The sequence below is a fragment of the Sardina pilchardus genome, chromosome 13 (assembly GCF_963854185.1).
Source record: "Sardina pilchardus chromosome 13, fSarPil1.1, whole genome shotgun sequence".
In the NCBI taxonomy this organism is placed as follows: Eukaryota; Metazoa; Chordata; class Actinopteri; order Clupeiformes; family Clupeidae; genus Sardina; species Sardina pilchardus.
This window is the reverse complement of record NC_085006.1, coordinates 8748608-8762666: the sequence shown is the minus strand read 5'-3', so window position 1 is coordinate 8762666 and position 14059 is coordinate 8748608. Positions and strand designations below refer to the sequence as shown.

At 47.9% G+C, this 14059-nt stretch overlaps 1 protein-coding gene and 1 long non-coding RNA gene across 6 annotated transcripts in view; one reads left to right on the top strand and one right to left on the bottom strand.

The window, feature by feature from the left end:
* The window catches only part of usp32 (ubiquitin specific peptidase 32), a 49351-nt gene extending 39447 nt beyond the window's left edge, over positions 1-9904 (bottom strand). For all 4 annotated transcript variants that reach the window (XM_062551925.1, XM_062551927.1, XM_062551926.1 and 1 more), the window contains exons 1-2: positions 9771-9904; positions 905-1032 (exon numbers count right to left, since the gene is read on the bottom strand). In XM_062551925.1, the coding sequence (XP_062407909.1) occupies positions 905-1032; positions 9771-9828 (186 nt within the window). In that variant the 5' untranslated portion in view covers positions 9829-9904. The remainder of the gene's footprint in view (positions 1-904; positions 1033-9770) is intronic.
* A 146-nt stretch (positions 9905-10050) lies between these two features.
* LOC134099081 (uncharacterized) lies at positions 10051-13909 on the top strand. Of its 2 annotated transcripts, XR_009941107.1 has the most exons (8): positions 10051-10475; positions 10637-10673; positions 10804-10920; positions 11211-11306; positions 11410-11522; positions 11629-11752; positions 11852-12024; positions 12130-13909. It is a non-coding gene; the product is annotated as an uncharacterized LOC134099081 (long non-coding RNA). The 2 variants fall into 2 exon arrangements; XR_009941106.1 differs by having other exon boundaries at positions 10051-10673.
* Positions 13910-14059: the final 150 nt, after the last annotated feature.

Below are 14059 nucleotides of genomic sequence, written 5' to 3'. Positions count from 1 at the left end.
CTGTTCCTCATTACTGTACAGACCAACACTATCTCCACAACACAAAATGTCTAATGGTGTTGGATTCACTGGTTTCAAAATACAATCTATCGGGCATGACGCGTCCTCTTTCGACTTCACAGGTTTCAATAGACCCAGAGGGCAATACAAATAAGAAATCAACCCTTTTATTTACGAGGCAACCTGGTTTGTCAGGAGATGGAGTTTTTACTACCATCCTCCTGAGCAGCATCGTTAACAATGCCACTTCCTCTCACAACACACGCACAGAAAAAACAAACTGGTACATATTAAACTTCTTGTTGTTGTCTTTTTTTTTAACACGACCATTTTAGAAGACTAGAGAGGCTACTTGGACACAGGCGAAGGGGATTGGCAAACGGCCACAGCTCCGGGTACCATGGAGACAAGGAGACATTTCCCGCTGCTTAATGGGTTTCACTTTTATTCATGAAGGAGCCAAAAAAACGAAGCCTTGCCAACGAAGAACGCTACATTCCAGAGGCATCTAGTTTCATTCGCACGAGCCAAGCAAAAGTCATGAGGACCATTGCGGCAGAGCCAAGAGAAAATTGGAAGAACATTCTGGAATGCACTTTGGAGGCTCCAGGGGCTTTTGAAGTCCACTACGCACATTCAAACCTTCTCTTCAATTAACACAGCATGTGCAAACGAGGCACACGTGAACATGTCGGGTAACAACCTGTATTTGATAGGGACAGTGTCTGTGTGTATGTATGTGTGTGTATGTGTATGTGTGTGTGTGTGTGTGTGTGTGTGTGTGTGTGTGTGTGTGTGTGTGTGTGTGTGTGTGTGTGTGTGTGTGTGTTTTCAGACCCGTCAGGTCTCTCATTAGGTTTGGGTGTGGGACCCGTCCGCTCGCCTCCCCTGACCCCTGGCTTACCTCTGCCACCTTGGGTGGGACCCCATCTCCCAGCACTTCCCTGTAGAAGCACTGCTGGGTCATGTAGTAGGACACGCCGCTGGTCCTCTTGAAGGCATCCTTCAGCCGTTTGAGCTCCACATCAGTGACTGTGTGGACACAGAGGAGAAAAGAGGAGTCAATATCAGGGATTCCCTTCAGCAAATTAAGCAGATAAGAGAGGCATTTCTCCCTTATCACACTGTAGGCAACTCTCAGACCACGAGTCAGCCTACTACGGGATTAACATATTGCATTAATCCAACAGTGATTAATGCAGAGGATCTTTCTAAATTAATCTGAACAAGGTGTTCATGTTAATTCAACAAAATCAATTGTTACAGTTAAGCGACGCCCACAGAGCTTCACAACAGACACCTTCAGCTACTTCCAATTCCGCCATTGATTTGGAGTGCGAGTTCTTACACAGGTAAGTCTCGCCACTTAGCAGCCATCTTGGTAACACCTGTGGGCAACAGTACTAAAGATACGAGACCATGTTCCTTTCTAAATGAGTGGGTGACATTAAGGGTTTTCCCATACATGGTGCCAAGCCTGGTCCTACAATAAAAGAACACTTCAGTGGAAAAAAAATAAAACTAGGCATAATCCATGTGCTTTTAAAAAATCTGACATTTCAGCATAATAACTTCTCAGAGAGTCATTCAAATGATCAGATCATTCAGATCAAGCGAAACCCCCCCCCCCCCCCCCCGAGTTATCCGTTATCCTAAGCCTTTTACAACAACAGGCTTCACAATCTCAGCACGCAAGGCCTCCCAGCCCGGATGCACTCCTCCATTCATTCACTTTTAGTGGGTCGTCTCCTGCTGTGATGTGGCTGGCTTTAGCGAGTGTGAGGGCAGGCTCACTGCGAGAGAGGGTGAGTGTGCCACCACCCCTGCCAGCGCTGACGCCTGGCACTTGGGCGCCGGTGAGTGGTGACTTTGCCGACTCGAGTGGAGAGAGCGGGCTGGAGAGGGGTGGAGAGGGGTGGAGTGGAGAGGCGTAGGCGGCAGGCTGCTGAGCAAACGCGTTCTGTGATGAAAGGTCACCGCCACCTCGGCAGATCTCTCTGTAAGCCCCGGCTCCGCCAGTGAGTTACGATGGCAGATAGGCTGGAGGGGGGCTGCAGTCAGCGCTGGCTCACCATGCTGGCCAGTCTCACACACACACACACACACACAGGCAGTGACACAGGTGCTCAAACACACAAACACACACACACACATAGATGCATAAACACACAGACGCGCACACACACACAGGGAGACACAAAGGTTGGCAGACAGACGCGCGCACACACACACACGCAGACAGAAAGATAGATGCACAAACACACAGAGACATACATGCACACAAAGGCGGACAGACACACAGGACACACAGACACACAGACACACAGACACACAGACACACAGACACACAGACACACAGACACACAGACACACAGACACACAGACACACAGACACGTCGCTGCAGACATCCCCTGTCTGTATTTAACCCACCCTCCTACGCGAGGCCATCCGTAGCGCTTACAGAGCCCTCTCTAAAGCTCTCCTCCATGGCCCAGGATCACACTACTGAGGGGGCCGTCTTGGAGCAGAGGCTGCACACAGACCTGATGATTTAGCATCTCCCATTCTCTGGCCATGTTCACCTTTCTTCCTTCCTCCCCCCCCCCTACGGCTCGTGGTCACCTTTGATTTGCGGCGCACCCGCTTCGCCTCTTACCTTGATCCTGACCGCCATCTTTAACACTAAAAAACCCTCCCTGACAGACTAGCCCGGGACCACATAAAGAGTACGTAAAAGGAAAGGCCAGGGGCAGGAGTGGACAGCGGGGGGGCCACTGGCCTCGTCCTTGAGAGTGCCCGCTAATGACCACACTGGTGCTGCTGCTGCTGCTGGAGACACAGAGGGGTGAGGGGGGGCAGCTACCGCTACCGCTACTGCTACCGCTACCGCTACTGCTACCGCTACTGCTGTGGGATGAAGGGAAGCACATGGGACACAGACACAGAGTTGACCCACATGTCAGACGGAGCCGTGTCACCGAGGGAGACAGAGTAGAAAAGACAAGAGTCAGAGAGGAATACGGAGAGAGAGGGAGAGAGGGAAACAGAGAGCAAGAGTAAGCAAGGGTGACAGAGCAGCGTCACAGAGTGAGATAGTAGAAAAGACAAGAGTCAGAGAGGAACACACAGAGAGAGGGAAAGAGAGGGAAAGAGAGAGAGAAAGAGAGTAAGTAGGGGTGACAGAGGGAGCGAGTGAGTGTAGCAGTGAGAGTGATGACAGAGGGGGAGATGGAGGGGACTTCTCCTCTCTCTAGAGATGCACACGATGGCCTGGGTCACACACACACACACACACACAAACATAGACACACACACACTGCTGGCTCTTTCTCTATCTTTTGTTGTGCAGCATGCCTCATCTGTTTACGCCGATTCCCCCCCCCCCCTCTCTGCACGCCATGTGATTATGGCGACTGGCATCAGTGCTGCGACCAAAGCAGGCTCGTCTCAAACCCACACACACACACACACACACACACACACACACACACACACACACACACACACACACACACACACACACACACACACACACACACACACACACACACACACACACACACACACACACACACACACACACACACACACACACACACACACACACACACACACACACACACACACACACACACACACAAAAACCCTCAACATTCCAGCCAGGCGGCGGCGACAAGCGATCAAAACGTCCGGCGGGCCGCGCTGCCGAGTCCCACGCTGCATACCGAGGGCTCAGCGGGTCGGAAAGGAAAACAGCCGGGGCCCTGCGCCCGGTGCTCTGAGACACCCGCTCCCCCCGCGCTCTCACGCCTCCGAACTCCACCCGCTCCTCCACCCACCCAACCAGCGTCCACCCACCCAGCGTCCACCTCTCGGGTCACTCGCCGCGCTGGATCCGGTAGGAAAAACCACCAGGTCAAACATCTACTCTCCTACTCTCATCTACGCTGGGGGGAGGTAAACATTAACCACGCTCACGTGCTTGGGAAGGAAGGGCTCCCCAACACTGGCGTCACACGGCAGGCACACACACACACACACACACACACACAGGGCACACACACACACAGGTACACACACAGGCACACACACAGGCACACACACACAGGCACACACACACAGGCACACACACACAGGCACACACACACAGGCACACACACACACACACGGGAGGTCAGGGGTAGGATGTGCCTAGCGCAGTGGAACGAGGGCACATGAGGGGAGATTGAGGAAGTGGTGTAGAGTTCACGCAGGTCGTCTGCGGAGTGGTGGAGAGGCGTGAAGCGCTGCGCCACTCCTGGTTGGCTGGCTGGTGAAGGGGAAGGAAGAGAGACACCGCAGGAGTCCCTGGGGCCTGGGCTCACTCTCTTCCCCCTCCACCAGTCCTACAGGAGGATGGAGCAGACGGGGAGGACACTGGAACAAGGGGGATGTCAACACACATACACACACACACACACACACACACACACACACACACACACACATGCACACACACACACACACGACCTCAACAAGCTTCCAACCTTTATTTTCACACAGGCAGGCACACACACACGTACGTGCACAAGTACACGCAAGTACAGTACGTACACAAACACACACACGTACGCGCAGACACACAAACACACACCCAGAGGTCAAAATAGTCAGCATAGTAGTGTGGCTGGCCAGAATATCTGGTTATGTTTGGTTAATATGTCTCCAGAAGTCCTGATATGACATTACAGTTTAATGGAGCGACAGAAGAGAACAGGATAGAATACAAAAACGCTCTCTGCCCTCTCCTCTTTTCCTTCCTCCCTCTCTCTTTCTCTCCCCCCTCTCTCTCCCTCCCTCTCTCTCTCTCCATTCCACGTCCGAGTAGAGGAAAAGACGCCATAAAAGAATAAAATGGACATAAAAAGCTCCAACAGCAGCGAGTGAGACATCCCAGGCAAGATGAGGAGAAGGAGGGAGGCTCTGGCATTCAGTGGAGCAGCGCTGATGAGTGGTGCGCTGTGCTGCCAGCCTCCTCTCCCTCTCGGCCGTTAATGGGCAATTAGAGCCGGCACATTAGCATGTTTTAGAATGGCGCAGTCTCGGTAGAACGCCGGGGCGAGAAGAGAAAACGGCAAAATCACAAGGCCGGCTCTGATCAGCTTCTCTCCGAGATAGAGGGTGAAGCGGCGGCTATTAACGTGCGGCCAGAAGAAGGCCTCAGAAATTGCTCGAGCATCACGCACACACACACACACACGCAGCCACACACTCGCACACACACACACACACACACACACTGACTCACTCACTCTCACACAAACACACACAGAATTGAATTACTGGAATAATTTTCGACGGCTGATCACTGTGAGTGAACAGAGAAACTCATCAGGACCAAATTAAAACCTCAAAGCCCAAAGTCAAAAGGACGCTTGAAACTGGCACATGTGGCTGGGCCTGATACAGCCAAAAACAATCATCTCAGTGGCACGAAGCAGGAAGAACGCCACAGGGACACAACAGGGGAACTGCCCATCGAACTTCATCAGAAACGAGGCTGAATAGCCTTTGTTTTTAAAGCAGCCACCGCTGTGGCTATTCGTGGTGTTTGTAAACATCCAATCGAAAGCGTACAGTCCCTCGAGTTGACGTGGTTTGTTTCAATGCGCCTGGGCAGCAGTGAAATCTCATGTGTGTGTGTGTGTGTGTGTATGTGTGTGTGTGTGTGTGTGTGTGTGTGTGGAGTCTCGTCTGAGTCAAAGACTAAACAGCGCTCGCGCATGCAAATTCAGTGAGGAAGAAAAAGGGAAAATGTCAAATTACAGCAGAGAGGAAGTAGTCAATGACAGAAAATGGCTTTGATATGACAGCTTCTGGCGCAGACCGCATAATCCCACGGCTGAGGCTTCACAGGCCGTTTGATTTTTCAGCTTTTCTGTGTCTCCCACCTCACCCTTCCCCACGCTAACCCCCCCCCCCCCCCCCCCCCCCCCACTCTCGCCCGACGCCTACGAACTTCAAAGTCGATCACCTTGAGGAATAAGTGGCACATCCACGAGGCTCCGAGAGTCTCTCTAAGACTTCATCGCAGCTGGATGCTCTTGTCGGCAACGGACTCCCTGTCGTAAAAATCCCTAATTCGGGCGCTTCTCCTACTAGCAGAAACGTGACCTACTTTAAGATACCTACGCCCACCCCGAGCCCGTGCGCCACGCCGAAACATGTGGGTCTGTAGGTTGAGGCCACGCTTCGGTGCTGAGCGAGCGTGAGAGCGCGGTGACGTCCCCTCTGAATGCGACGGAACAAAAGCGCTGACCCACGCCCGGCGAGGATCATGAATGAACGAGCAGACGCGTCCGGTCGGCAGCTCATCATCTCGACGAGGAGAGCTTTGACGCGCCGCTCACCTCGGGCGAATCCATCACCGTGTAACGTGGCTGGATGACACCGGCGCTCTGATTGTGGCAACCTGTCAGAAAGCACACAGGGCAAGTCAAGGACACTGGGCAGGAGGCGTGACGTATGAACACTAACACTCAATGCCTAGGCCACACACCAGTTGCAGTATCATCTTATTTTATGGGGGCAGCCAGCATGAAGTCATTCATTGTTCTCTCAAAACCCATTCTTGCCAATGGACAAGAATGGACTAAAATAGCCAGGATAAACAATGCTTCGGCTATTGCCGCTTGGAGACACTGCTCGTATTGTGGGGGTCGTGATGCAATTTATCTGCATTCTTGGACACCAAAACCACAACACTGCGAGCAAGCCACTGCTATGTAAGCAGAGCTGGAGAACAATTGGGGCGTTTCAGGGAGCTTCACACCAGCACGCTCTTTCTTTCTTTCTTTCTTTCTTTCCTCCCTCTCTCTCTCTCTCTCACTCTGTTCTTTTCTTCTCCAATTCTCACAGAAAAACAAACATGCCTCTGTCAGAGACGGTCCCATTCCCCATAAGTGAAGTGACGGAGGGGGGGTGGGGTGGACTGGGTGGCATGTTCACTACAATGCCACTCAATCAAGCCTGGACGCAACCTGAGATAACCGAGGCCGGACGGGACCGGTCACATCACATAAAGCAGAACTGAAATCAACGGGGCCGGAAGGAGAAGGACAAGAAGAAGAAAAAAAAACAAGAACATCACAAAGCGGTGCGGTAGTGGAGAGAGAGAGAGAGAGAGAGAGGGAGAAGGGAGGGAGCGTGTACATCTGCATAGTGTGTGTGTGTGCGTTTGTATGTGTGTGTATGTGTGTGTGTGTGTGTGTGTGAGTGCGTGTGTGTGGAAGGGAAAACATGGCATGCGAAAGAAACATTCCCGATGCAAATGAGACACCTTTGTGTGCTGACAAACTCTCACCACGAGCAAACAGAGCTGACAGAAGCCTCCCGCGCGAGCTCCTGTACAACGGCGAGGACTAGACTAAGGTATTCACCACACACAGCTCAGCTGATAAACAAGGCTGTGCTCCTGGGTGTGCTTGCTTTGTGCTTTGAGACACAATATTGCAACGACATGCAAATGTGGACGGCATTAAACAAGCAACAGCTGAGCACGCCTTTTTTTTCGCCCCCTTTTTCCAGACGGAGGTGGGAGAAGATAAGTCGTGCTGACACCGCAACTCCCCAGATACAGGTGCCAATCTGACAACTCCTCTCAAGCTCCATGTCCGAGATGCTCTACCCCTCCCCCCGCATCCAGACACATCCACACACACACACATCCACACACACACACACACACACACACACACACACACACACACACACACACACACATACACACATACACACACACACACACACACACAGGACACGTCCTCTGTGCACCGGTGCATTGGAGGAGCCGTATGTTGCCCCGGCGCTGCAGACGCTGGAGAGATGGCTGCCGGTGTGCATCAGTGAGCCCACAGACTTCCGCCGTCTGCCGAGACTCTCAGCAAAGCAGCACAGCACAACCTGAGATATACGTGCCGGTGTGTCCAAGCCTCCTGTGCTATCTTGGAACACTGGGGTGTGGGTGTGTTTACTTTCTGTGAGCACCACTGACACATCGCATTAGGCCTACACCTTCATTAAATGATGACGGTGTGACAAAGACATATGAATAGGCTAGCCTTGTTTCGAAAAGGGCAAATGAGCAGTTAATCAGTCGATAGTGCAAATGACCCCATGGAATGAGTCATGTTCAGTGTTACATTTTATGGCAGATGCTTGGCCATAAAACCCCATTTTAGTAAATAAATACATGCCGTAGTGCTGCGGGCTGTTCTTCCTCCACTGTGCCAGTCAAACAGTTCCACTCTGACGGCATTTGAGATGAGAGTTTAACGGAGGGGTCAAAGTTTAGTTTATATTGCCTTGGGTTCAAAGTCCATGAAGAAGGCTATCTGACATAACATCTGGTGGCGTCGAGTATGATATGTGCAACACAAACATGGTGATTATGACATTAGATAGGACACTTAAGTTATGCAAAGTTAAGTTATTTGTCCAGAGTGATTGTTTTCCTTTGCATTTCACCCACCTGGGTACGCACACAATATCATTGAGCTCACCAGGAGCACACACATAGCCTACTACATACATTCACACTCGGAGCAGTGGGCACTCGGCACGGCAGCCCGTGATTTGGCACCCAGGGAGCAGTTGAGGTTTAGGTGCTTTAATTGCTCACATCAGCCGTGGATGTAAATGTGGGAGTGCTGTTTAAACACTGCCCCCACCCACATTGTCCCTCCCTGTCAGGGATGATAAGATACCCTTCGGTTACAAATCCGATTCCCTTACCAGGCCATGTATCTGCAGTGACAACCACTGACTGAAAAAAAAATAAAAATAAAAAAAAGACACCAATTTCCCAAACGGTAACTGGGCTGCTACGCCATGACCCTGCTATGGTGTACCACAATCTCACACTGTCTAAAGACAGACTTTTTGGAACGGCGTCACAAGTAGCCTACCATCAGCCACGAGATAGGTGCGCGCCACCACAAAGCCATAAATATGCACAACCCGTAGAGCTACAGTAGTGCGCGTATAACGTTATGGTATATCGTACAAGGTAAGACATGCGTTGCTGATTCTGACACGATTTGACAGCAGCCCAGTTACATTACATTGGGTTAGTGGAGGATATCTACAATAGGGAAAAAAGACAAATGACTATCCACACAATTACTCTTTTTAGCAAGATCCACGTCTGACTATTCTGCAATGACGACCAATGACTGAAACAAACAAACAAACAAAAAAAACACCAGCTTCCCAACTAATTTATAATTAAATACTACAGTTAAAATCACAGCATCTGTAAAACTAGCGATTCAAGTCTTGATGTGTTGCGACGGATTCCACCATCATCAATACCGTTACAATCATACACACTTGCTTGTTTGACAGGTCATGTTAGGTGCCAACTTTCGAGATGAGTACACCACTCGACTTTAAATTTCTAAAGCTGACAAACACGTATTTCTTTTTTTAATTTAGAATATAGCCTGGTGATCTTGGTTACGGGTGCGCAATTACGAATCGGGTAGGCTACAGCTAAGGAGCGAGATATTGCAAATTGTGTCTAGGCTACTGTACACTTGCTAGCTTGTCAACAAGCTAGTTAGAAGGCTAAAGCAGACCGCAACATTGCCAGCAGTCAAAGCTGCTGTCTGCTAATTCGTCTGGCAACGTTAGCTAGCATCCCAATAATTGAAAGTAGGTGGCTAGCCAGCTAGCAAGTTTGCAAGAATCAGCCTGCGGGTAACATTACTATATTGACAGACGTGCCTACCTCTTTTGACGGCCTCGTCGTAAGAAAGGAAGCCTATCCTTGACTCTTTGGCTCCCATTTTACCCTCATTTCACTGCAGTATGAAAAATGTTTGATGTGCAGCCCAGTGCCTGTTGCCTTCTCCGTGTTACGTGTGATCGATAGCAGCTCAGTACTCCTGTGTTTTCACCGAATGACGCCTCTTTTGGCCGACGCCTCCATGCTTGGTCACATGACCATTGCACTGTACAGTCACCTGATCAGATTAAAGACTTTTCAGGTGGCTTTGGAGTTCTGGAGACAGTAGTTAGTTGCGCAGATTTCTGTTTTGTACTTTTGTTTGCCGCACGTTTCAGGGAAATGTGTAATATCATTGTGAGCATTAGAGCTTTCTTCAGCTTTAAATCGACGATTCACGACTCAGGCACTGAAGATTAGTGTTAGCTAGGATGCTGGCCGTCAGAACATGTATTGTCGTCAGAACATGCTCTGATCTGTCTATGAAGTTGGACACAAAACGGCATGGCAGTTGCGCGTCACAGGTGTTACTTGCACATTAGTAGAAGACGATGGTGTTATCTTGGGTCAATATGCATTTAAATAAATCATACTGTCCCAAAGAAATACACCAAGTTACAGAATAGGCTATCGGTGATAGATCGACAAAACTATGCCTCTGACTCCCTCCTCTGGACATTTACGCAGTACGACAGTTTAGCTCCACATGTAAGTCGTGCGTAAAAGTATTAGCCTACCGATTGGTCTTTGATCAAATGGTGTTGTGAATAAACTTTTACGCATATGTTGTCACTGTTCTTGAGAAACAAACAAAAATGATGGTAACATGATGAAGAGGGCTTTGACATTAAGTTTATTTTCACCTTCAGAAGGAGAGCTCGTTGTGACGCAATATGGTACATAGAGGTGAGTACGCGTGTCGATATAAGCCGTTCTCTGACTGGTAAATCTCAACGGTTTAGACTACATCCGCTAAATGTTGTTGAATGTTGTACAAATATACACATGCTATATTGTTTGCTGTTCTTTTGAATAGGTACAGGAGACTCAGAAGATGAGCAATTAGACTACTAAACACGGAAGTGGATTGCATCAGGCACCTGCATTTCTGAAATGTCATTGGAGATATGTTTCTTTGTTCCGAACATAATTGGTGAGCGACACATAGATATCAAAGACATGATTGACAACATGAAGACTAATTTACCGACGTACAGTATTAAGAAAACAGGTCATGATGACTGATTGCAATGATGGCCTGGATGCAATAAAAAATGTAGGCTACGTGTTGGCCAGGTCTATATTTCTTATGTGTTTTTCTTGGCTATTGATATTCTGAATATTCTGAGCAACACTTATTAGGAGTCAGCAGAGGAAGAGTGCAACATCACTATATGAATTCCACCATCACAACAGTATGCTTAATGTGCTCTCTCCTCCTAGGCTACATTCGGATAGTCCTGGTCCTCGGTGCTTGGTGTGCTTTCAATAATCATGCACTTTTCCTTCCTGCCTATGTCACCTCCATCGTATTAGATGGTAATGACAGAATCTGTTACACGATATTGAAAGACTTATCAATCATTTAATTTTAAAATGTTATCACTTGTTGATTTAAAAAAAATATTTTTTATTTCCTCAGGCATTGATGGCTGGGTTGCACGGAGGCTCAACCAAACTTCCAGGTTTGGGGCCTGGTTAGATGTCATAATTGACAACATGGGTCGGAGCATGGTGTGGAATATGCTGTTCCAAGTATGTGTGTTGGTGGTGATTCAGTCAAAACATGGCAAAAAAGAGAGATAGTGGGCCATAAAATGGACTCGCGCTGTTTTGACAAATCCTATCTCTTGATTTACAGTGGGGCTGGCTAATTTCAACTCTGGAGTGGTGTGTGTTTGTCTGTAACCACAGTGCTTTTGGTGTTCAGTGGAAGAGTAGCTTTAAGGAGAGTCCATATTGGGTGAACGCTATCATGGCCAAAGGTACAGATAAAACTTTGAATTATTTTCTTCAAAATGAATGTGAAATCCAGTTGAAAACAATAACAAAGTCATGCAACCTACCCTACTTCCTTCAAATAGGTTTTAAGACACCGCTGGGAGTGTTCACGATTGCTGGCCTGCACATCTTGCCGGTGTGGCTGTATGGATGCGAGACTGGGGTTCTTACCAACACATTTTACATCCCAGAATGGTCCCAGGGCTTGGTGCTTCTGCTTTTGATTGCAGGGAGACTGCTGTGTATGTCTGTGGAGGTCAGTATTGTTTCCTGTTATATCCGAAGAGGTGTTATATATATATAGGCCTAGGGTACAGCATTCAACCATAGGTAATGTGTTGTTTTTGCTCACATTCCTTAGATGTGGTGCATTTGGACCCATGTGCTCTACCTCACCGACATCAAGGAAACCAAACGCGACTGACAGACTGGGAAGGTTACTGCTCCTCAGCCAGCAGGCCAGTGCACATACTGTACGTCTTCCCTCACTTTTACTGGCACTCCTGGTAAAGAGGAATAAGAAGAGGTGTAAAAAATCAATTAGAGCAGTGGTTCTCAAACTGTGGTAGAGGTACCACTGGTGTTACACGGACTCTCTGTTGTGGTACTCCGGGAGGTGGTACTCATTGTAAGAAGTTTGACAACCACTGAATTAGATGATTATGTGAATGGGATTAAGGGACTCTCTTAACTGACAGGGAAGTATCTTTTTATAAGATTCAAGGGATAAATAAGGTTTCAAGCCCGGCCAAAGTTACAGAAAGGGAAATGTTGAGGATATGTTTAAGTGCTGGAAAATGAATATGATTACTTTGTAGCTAATGCATTAGTCATGCACTTGAAACGACATGCTACATTTTCAAGAGCTTTGTACTGACGTGTTATTTATGTATACACTATTTATTTTACGGTCACAGGGTTTTGAATTGTGTCAGGGTATTTTTTATATGTATGTCTTTATAGTATCATTTGCCTCTCCACAGGGGCATTAATATTTGAAATTAAAAGTGCAGTCAGGGATTTTACATGATTTCAAGCCCATACAATTTTTGGTCATTCAGCAATCATCTCAGTTGCCCACTGCGCAAGTGCACTGTTAAAAAAAGAAAACACCCGGTCTCTGTAGGCAGCCCAGGCTTCCAAACCCTGTGTGGAATTTCTCTGGGAATACTGAAGGTAGGGGTGAGTTACCTTTCTGGTTTTAGCCTGGGTGTTCCCATGCTGCCTTGCGCACGATTTGATTCGCACTGCTAAGGCAGCCTACCGCCCTATTTTTTGCCTCAGATAGGGGACCTATCACAGAACAGGGGGAAAGCAAGACGATGACGCTACTGTATGCATAGACGCATTTGGTAGACATCTGAGGCGCCCGGATAAACGGATCTGGACATTTTGTAAAATATGAGAAAGTGAACGTTTGGTTGCCAGACCATATCTCATTGAGAAGTGGTGGCACTAGCCAGGCTATCTCTGTTTGGTCCTTGGTTCAAATAAAATTATGTTTTTTTTGTGTTAAACAAAAGCGTAAAAAAATCAATAATACATTTACATACAAACATAAACACAAACAAACTTGACTTCAATGCACACAATGCCTGACTGCACCTTTAAGAGTCAATCATAATCAGGTTATCTTTGTATTGTTTTCTAAATCATATGCATATTCCACCAAACTGTCTCTACATTGCTTCATCCAAACTCTTGTCTTGGTCTGTTTGCTTTTATTTATTCTTCAGACATTGAGGCAAAGTGTATGTTTTGGTCACTTAAGTGACCTTTCTCCACTAGACATCTGTTATTACTTAAACAAGTGACAGATAGTGTTTTTATTGCAGGATATTCTGAGATATTACACTTAAAGAATGCTGACCGCTATTTACTTTTGACACTGCCAACACCATTTAACTGTTAACACGACACAATTAAAAACCTCTCTTCAGAAAAATGGTTCAAAACAGTGGACAAGCACATTCAGTGCACTTTGAGTAGTGCGCCCTCTAGCAGTGGTGTTCAGAAGCATTCTGCCGTGATCTATTTGTTCACGGCAGATGTTATCAGGTATTCCCAACACTACAAGGCCTGTCCATCCTTTTACAACAAAATGGAGTTTGGCAATACGCCATGCCTGTTACCTTAGGAGCGGCACTTTACATGCCTCACACGTCAAGGTTACAGCACTATTTGATTACATCCCATAATATCTGAGTGAAAATCTCTTCGGTACAGGAGGAGAGGAAAAACAGCCTTTCTGTAGAAGTCACAAGAGAGTTGCAGCAATGCCAGAGAAGACG